Raw genomic sequence first — 8,230 nt, 5'->3', positions numbered from 1 at the left:
TATTTATTTATTAATCCATTTGTAATAAAAAGGCCTAATAGACCGTACATAATTATTACATAGCCTACCTTAAACCTGAGTTAAAAAACAATTCAATAATAAAAGTAAATAAAAGTAAATAAATTCACAATTTCATGATATATACACACGTACATACATTATACTACTATATAAAGTACTTGTTATTATTATTATTATTGGCTCCCCAGCCATAAATTTGAATACAAGTTAATTAATGTCCATGTTAACAATAACTTTTAGATTAGATAGCAAAAAAAAAGTCAAGTTATAAAACGGCTACATATAACAACAACAATTAGGATGCAAGATGTTGAAGCAGTTTTAATCGAAAAACATTGTTAGAATGTGAAAAAACTCTTAATTCCTGGGGTAATGTGTTCCAACATCGCGCGACCCGCACCAGAAACGATCGTGCATAATCATTTCTAAAGATCCTAGGAATAAAAATTTGAGGGTTTCTTGTTGAATGAGAAAATGTGAAACTCATCCTCAAAGAAACTGGTCTACCACTTCTTATTATATTATAAAAGGATACGAGATTACGACAGGTAATTAATTCATTAAATGAACATCCGATAAACCGTTTCACATATTCAGATATATGCTCTCTTTCACGGACCTTATATACAAACCGAACTATAGAATTTACGATTCTTCGTAAGTGGAGAAGGTGAATACCAGTAGCACCGGACACTACCTCAATGCCATATAATATTGTAGACATTAAAAGAGCATGCGCCAACTTTTCCTTTATATAGCAAGGTAAATATAGGTTACATGCATAAAACCGTCGTAAATAAGACCACACCTTCCCAGATATGATGTCAATATGATTCTTAAAAGACAACTCATTATCAACTACCACTCCTAAACATTTATGATGGGGGACAAATTCCACATCATCATTAAGCAACTTTATATTAATAGTATTAATAGTATGATTTTTAAATGCTCCAAACATCATGGCTTTTGTTTTGGTTGGATTTATTGTAAGTAAATTCATGGATGACCAATATGAAAACTGAACAAGGCACGTATTAATGCGATTTTCAAACACTGACGGCGACTCACGGTCACCACTAAAAAGGAGGAAAATATCATCCGCGAATTGATAAGTTTTGCATGAATCAGAATCAGTGACATCCTTAAGATCATTCACATACAAAATAAATAAAAGTGGTCCTAATACCGACCCCTGCGGTATGCCACTATAGGTCAAAACAGTATCCGACTGACAACCGTTCAGAGCCACAAACTGGGACCTACCACTGAGATAGGAATACATAAGCCTACACGCCGTGGACGAAAAATTAAATATATTCTTAAGTTTATTTATCATAATGATGTGATCTACGGAGTTAAAAGCTTTTGATAAGTCCAGAGAAACAAGTACACTTACTCTGCCCTCGTTGATATTCTGGCGTATATTATCCGTTGCCTTTATAAGCAAGTGTGTAGTGCTATGCCCTCTTCGAAATGAATATTGAGTGTCAGATATTAGACTCGAAGTATATTCCACAATTTGATTCTTCATTATAATCTCTACTATCTTAGATACAGATGGTAGTATAGAAATTGGGCGAAGGTCATCTGGGCAACTAACATTATTCGATTTGGGGATGGGGACAACACGAGCTTTTTTCCATGCAAGTGGAAAAGTTGAGCTTACTAATATATAGTTCACGAAGTGTAAAAATATATCCATGACGTACGGGTAAATTAACTTAATAAATCGTATGGGTATCATATCCACCCCTACTGATTTAGAGTGAATTTTGTGCAATGCTTCAAAAATGTCAGCCTCCTCAACGCATCGAAAAGAAAATAACGTGTTAGAATCTACATCCTGCATAAAGTTCACTTGCCCTGCAGGTCTATGGTCAGTGTTAATAAAGGAACAATTTATGTCATCCACATCAATATCAAAAACAGAATGATTTTGATTTACATAACCTGCATTACGCAACAATTTCCAAACGCCAGATGTATCTAACCTGCCAAACATTGCTACAAAATGTTTCCTCTTTGCCCTTCTAATAACGGTCCTTGCCCTGTTTCTATATTTACAGTAAACAGCCCAATTCTCCTGACAACGGTCTAATTGAAATGCATTAAAAGCTAAATCTCTAACGGATCTAGCAAATGTGACATCGCTAGCCTTAATCCATGTTTCTGTGCGAAGTTGTACCCTTTTCCTAACAACAGGTACACAGGTAAATAAGCTACCAATTAGAGAACTAATTTGAGAGCATTTGATGTTTACATCAGGTTCACTTAGCAGTAAATTCATGTCAAAAGCACGCAAGATCAACAGAAATCTATCCCAATCCATGTTGTTGTAATCTCGGTACTCCAGGAATTCAAGCGGCTTATAATAACTTAAGGAAAGAGACGCGAAAAGTAGGGCATGGTCAGAGACAGACGGACACTGAACTTGATCACTAAAGTTAACAAATGAAGCATCACTTACCAACATGAAATCTATTAATGAAGTTGTTCTTGTTCTTAAATCAAAATGTGTGGGCTTAGAATTGTGAACAATTGACAAATTATATCTTATGCACAGTGAGCGAAAATTACTAGACTTAGTATCATCAAATAGGTTATTATTAAAATCACCAAAAATAACTATATTTTGGTGCTCCGAAAATAAATCCATATGATGACACTCAAAATCATATAAATTACCAGTTGGTAAATAAACCACGCCAAACAAGATTTCAATATTATCAAAGCACGACTTAACGAAAAGCGATTCACATCCAGGAAAAGAGGTTTTCAACACCATTTTGTAGGGGAGACCATTAACAATAAATAAACCTACACCACCTCCTCTACCTGGAGCCTGGCGATCATTCCGGCAAAGTCTATATCCAGGTAAAGAAACGGCTTTATTGCAAATCTCATTCATGAGCCACGTTTCTGTCACAGCAAAAATATGGAACACATTGCCCTTTAAAATAAGTCTCAGTTCATCAAGTTTGTTTTTAGGCTTGATGCTCCTGCAATTTAGATGAGCCACTTTTAAGTTATCACTATACGGACACAACACGGATTTAATGTACGAGTTATCGTTAATTACTGGACCTAGATTTTCACTAAATGACATTACGACAGAGCCAACAATTGAAAATGGGGAGCCAAAAAAAGATATTTAATACAAATTTTTTAAAATACAATAATATTTCCATAAAGAAGAACAATATTGTAATAACATTCATGCAGCTCTTCACTTTTAATATGAGTTCACAATTCAATTCATTAATAAAGATTAAGTAGAAAAGTCAATTACTGAAGTTGTATTACACTAATTTTCAACTTGTTCAGAGTTATTTAACAAAGAAGAACATTTCTTAGCATCTGCAAAAATTTCGGTGCCATCTGTGAGTATCAGTTTGGCTTTCAGTATGTCTGAATTTAGAACCTTAAATTTGGTTATAACTGCTTGTCGGCGAAGCCTTATACAGAGCGAATTTAGATATGCCGCAGCAGGAGTGTAATGGTCGTTTAGGTAAACTCTATTTGACAGGTCACCACCTTCACCTTTAATTATATCCGACACTTTAAGAGTCCTGGTTCTGAAATACTCCTTCATGATTAAATCGTGGGCATTAACATTATTCAGCTTAACTAGGATCTGTTTTCCGTTGCTTATGTAGCCAATATAATTGATATCATGAGTAGAAAGCGACACATTAAAAAATGAGCTTAACGCCATTACCGGGACAACCAAGTCTGTTAACCCAGCAGGCAAGCCGCTGATTAAAAAGTCAGCTCTATTCAGTCTGCGATGTAACACATTCACTTCAGCCTGGAGATCTGATATTTTTGAATCTGTAGCAGATTTTAGGTTGCTCACTTTTTCATTGCAGCTATTAATATCGGATTTAAGTTCAGTTAAATAAGATCTCATCTCATTTTTAATTTCGTCCAGAGCTGCTTTAATGGAGTTCTTTTCAGTCTGGTTACTCATTATTATGCCATCTAACTTTGCATTAAGACTCCGAAACTCGTCCGATATGCTATTCCTATTGGGATTGGTTCGTTGACAGTTCTCACATGAGACACAAGTAAAAATGCTGGATTTGACAGATTTTAAAGCAGCTAAATCTTTTTCATTGATATTAGCACAGGCGGCATGTATCCATTTATTACACTTTTTACACATAATGCTTCCTTGGGATTTTGTTATAGAATTGTTGCAAATACCACAATTCTCCGCACTAGGCATTTTTGGTTACTTGGGGAAAAAATCAGAGAAGCATCCAAAAAACAAGGCAAACAAGAGCAACAATAAAATGCAACAACAAAATCAGCAACCAACAGCACAGCAACAATTTAGCAGCAAAATAACAATTATGCAATATTGTGTATAAAGCGGTATTTTAAATTTAATTTTAACAACAAGTCATGCAACAAACTGCAATTCCCGAAGAAGGTGTATAATGCGTCCGATTTATTAATAAATTCTATTCATTTGAAGAATGAAAAGCTGCGATGAACAAAAACCACGTTTATTCAGGCATAGCGTTGCCAGATATATCCAATATATATACTACCATTCCAAATAAATTTTATTTCCAGATTCTTTTATGCGTTGCATGTGACTTTTGGAGAGATGCGTCCATCAACCCGCTGCGATATAACAAAAACATTTTGTTTGATCGCCAAACTAAATCTTTCAAATATTTTGTGCATACGAAGATCCTCGTCAATACCCTCGCCTATTTCTGGGATGGTTGATATTGGACTTGTGGTTCCCCAAGGATGAAATTTGATAATAGCTATTAAGAATTAACAAAAATAAAAAAAAAAATAAAATAAATATTTGTTTTTTTACATTTGTTTTTGTTCTCGGATCCAAAATTATTGTCAGAATGACTTTATAGTTTCTATAACAACAATGTTGTTATTGTAAAATGTTAGTTGTTGTAGCTAATGCATACACCTTATAAATACACCTTGATTTTCTAAGTGTGTTCGACTTTTGCGAATTTTGTTTTTAGATTTATTGTTTTGATAAATAAAAACATCAAAATTTATGATTAAGGATATTAATCAGATTTGCTATGGAATTTAATTACCAATCTGTTATGGTCATATTTTTGAAAGAAAATCCAGATCAGTGTGGCTTGTTTGTTCGGGATACCGTATTATTTTGTTGTTGCAAAATGGTCAGGCTTTATCCCTTTATTGTTGTTTTTATAAAAACAACGTTTGTTTATAGTGGAGAACGATGGTAATGTTTACCAGGGGGTAAGGCAGGGAATACCTAGGTTTCGGAAAGAGCCACTAATCCTCATCAGTTCCCTTGTTTTTTGTCTGGGATATTCTCCCCAGAAGTTATTTTAAAAATAACTTCTATGACAAAAAACATTTTTTACCCAAGTGACGAGATCGTAAGCTCAATAGAAGAGGAACCAAAGAATTAAATAAAACTAAAATTCTTTTAGAAAGTCTTCTAAATCTTACAACCGCACTTATAAACATTTACATCTTTCTCCACTTGTTATGCTTTCGTTCAACTTGAACGAAGTAGCATAACCATGTAACTTGGTTTTGTCTGTTACAACAAAAACCCCTTCGTCGACCGTGCCTTGTCTATTAATAGAACAGTGTGGCTTGTTTGTTCGGGATACCGTAGTATTTTGTTGTTGCAAAATGGTCAGGCTTTATCCCTTTATTGTTATTCATTCATATTTCGCGCTTTTTGACTCATTTTGAGGAAAAATGTTAAAGACATGAGAACTTGTTGCATGTAATTTTGAATAATTCTGACAGGAAGGGACCGTGGCCTCGGGGCAGTATTTCAGTAGTTTTACAAAGCTGTTCTACCTCCTGTTCTATTGTACTATCGATATATCGGTTCGGTAGAACCAAATAAATTCTATTTTTTGTATCTGTAGAAGGTCTGAGATAGGATCTTTCCCTATCAAAAAATTCTTTGCGTAATACATGTAAAAATATCTTCCTAAATGTGTTAAAAATAATAGACTGATCCCAGTGTGCCCCTAAAGCCTTGAATGCACATAAAACCTTCCGGATCTGTATGACCTTCGCTTGTAGAACGTAGTATGCTAATTAAAGAAATCACTCTTCAATTTTTTCCAGTGGTAGGTATTTTTACCCTGATCCCGGGAAACTATTTTTTTCTTGAGGGTTGGACCCGAGACCCCATATTTTTGACCCGAAAATCCGGCTTCAAGACCCCGACTAGACCCGGATCCAATTACCCGATATATATAATATAGGTATCGTTGGACCCGGATATTTTGTAGAACCCCCAAAAGTAACTAAAGCGACCATTATGGGGGACAACAAAATTGATGCCAAATTATAGCTGACACTCTTACCTTTCCAAAATGCTACAATTTGTGCTAATACCTTTACTGAGTCCAGAAATATACAATTTCGAAAAAAATCGAAGAGTTTTTACTAAACTAGAGTTGTTCCATCACAAATGATACAAACTATCAAACTCTAAACACACTATTACTTAAGCTAATTCTAACTCTTACTACGTTCTACCAACAAAGATTCTACAAGACATAAACATCTGAAAATTTTTTAGGTGATCGCGTCCGTGGCAATGACAATTTTATCGTATTTACAAATATTTTCAATCTATGAAACACATAGACGTCTATAATTTAGCGGCTTTCTTCTGTGGTTTATATATTTATTGAAAATAAGGGAAGGAATTTAACCTATTTTTTAAGTTAAAAATAATTATGGTAATATAGTTCATCTTATACAAATCAGTCATTATGAACTGGTGAAGTCAACTCTAAACTAGAGTCATTGTCCGCATATAATGCATCCGATAAAGAAGGCGAAACAATCGTGTCTAGAAGATCGACGTTTGAGGTGACATCATCAACGGTATTGACAGAAAATCCAACATCATGGACTAAGCTTGATGACGATAAAGGTACACTTGCTGATCCAGATGACGTTGACGGAGAACCATTATCTGCCAGAGGATCTTGATACTGTCGTCTGGATTCATTGTCGCTCTGATAATTATCATCTTCGGAATATTCTGGACTAGAGACGTAGGGCAAATCTTCAACATGCTGACGACTCTGTAGCGATTCAGATATAAAATATAGAAACATAAAAAAACAAAGAAATACCTTCTTTAGTTCCACAAATCTCTCCTCCCTGATTCGCGATAGTCTCATTAGCAAATCATAATGTTGTTCCACACGGCGTAAACATGTTGTACATATTGTCTTAGGTAATGGATCTGTTGGGGAAATCTAAAGAATCCATAGCGATAAAAAGATACATAAATGTTAAATATTTCATATAATTTACCGTAATGGGTAAATATCCATTTATTTTCTCTACCAAACAAAGGCGCTGGCCTTGATCTCCATATATATGAATGACAATACGATGCATTTCGGAGCACAGACGACACAAAAATCCCGAAATACATGCCTTGTCGATGCTTCCCATGATTTATTTTGTTAATATAAGCACAGACACAATTTTTTTGTTTTTATTTTATTCCTGGACTATACGCATTAACAAAAACATATATCCGCGGTTGCCAGACTACGAAATATTAAAAGGACTTTCACACCAACACTACAAAGAAAAAATTGGAGATACATAAAATTTATTTCGTCACAACACTATTCAGTTTGAACAAGTGTCTTAAATTCGATCAAATACAACTAAGGGAAATAATGTTAATAAACGCTGTTCCCTTATAAAAATAAATATACAAAAATCCCTACCAAAAATCCTTAGCAATTAAAATTCCATATTCACTGAACATACCCACCAAAAGCAAAAATTTTTATAAACTAGCTCAGTTATAGGAAACGATGCGTCGTATCGTGGGCCGTCATACACACAATACGATTAAAACTAGAATAAAAATTCTAAAATTGCTAAACGTGCGCTTACAAAAGACAATACAAAAGAATGTATGTATTTATTGAGCAATATTGCCTTTGGTATTAATCTGTAGTATAACCTAATTCTGTCATATAGCTTTCTAACGAATGCAAGACTTTTTGTTTACAATTTCTATAATTTTGATCAACAAAAAAGAGTGAAAAAGAGTGAGGGTTTTCTACAAAATTGAACTCAAGATAGAAGGACTTATTTTTTTTTTTAAATAAAAGGTAGTTCATAGAAATCACCTGAATAATTATTTTTTTTATTTTCGGGTGATACACAGCTTACAATTAAA

The 8,230-nt window shown here is 34.2% G+C and overlaps 1 protein-coding gene across 2 annotated transcripts; it reads right to left on the bottom strand.

Moving 5' to 3' along the window:
• Positions 1-6,670: 6,670 nt before the first annotated feature.
• On the bottom strand, positions 6,671-7,866 carry LOC101899948 (uncharacterized). 2 transcript variants are annotated; one of them, XM_011297800.3, is made up of 4 exons: positions 7,770-7,866; positions 7,342-7,617; positions 7,158-7,283; positions 6,671-7,106 (listed from the first exon to the last, which is right to left on the bottom strand). In XM_011297800.3, the coding sequence occupies exons 2-4, from the start codon at positions 7,483-7,485 to the stop codon at positions 6,780-6,782; spliced, it is 597 nt and encodes a 198-aa protein (XP_011296102.1). In that variant the 5' UTR covers positions 7,486-7,617; positions 7,770-7,866; the 3' UTR covers positions 6,671-6,779. The 2 variants fall into 2 exon arrangements, with proteins under 2 accessions (XP_011296102.1, XP_058978625.1); XM_059122642.1 differs by lacking the exon at positions 7,770-7,866 and having other exon boundaries at positions 7,342-7,743.
• Positions 7,867-8,230: the final 364 nt, after the last annotated feature.

This window comes from Musca domestica, unplaced genomic scaffold (genome assembly GCF_030504385.1).
Source record: "Musca domestica strain aabys unplaced genomic scaffold, Musca_domestica.polishedcontigs.V.1.1 21, whole genome shotgun sequence".
In the NCBI taxonomy this organism is placed as follows: Eukaryota; Metazoa; Arthropoda; class Insecta; order Diptera; family Muscidae; genus Musca; species Musca domestica.
This window is presented reverse-complemented; position numbering and strand designations above follow the sequence as displayed.

Excerpts from the sequence above, each read along its gene's own strand:
- LOC101899948 (XM_011297800.3), bottom strand. The coding sequence starts at position 7,485 with ATGGGAAGCATCGACAAGGCATGTATTTCGGGATTTTTGTGTCGTCTG. Across the intron at positions 7,284-7,341 it reads ATGGATATTTACCCATTACG|ATTTCCCCAACAGATCCATT; the intron begins GTAAATTATATG and ends TGGATTCTTTAG. Across the intron at positions 7,107-7,157 it reads GATTTGTGGAACTAAAGAAG|AGTCGTCAGCATGTTGAAGA; the intron begins GTATTTCTTTGT and ends GAATCGCTACAG.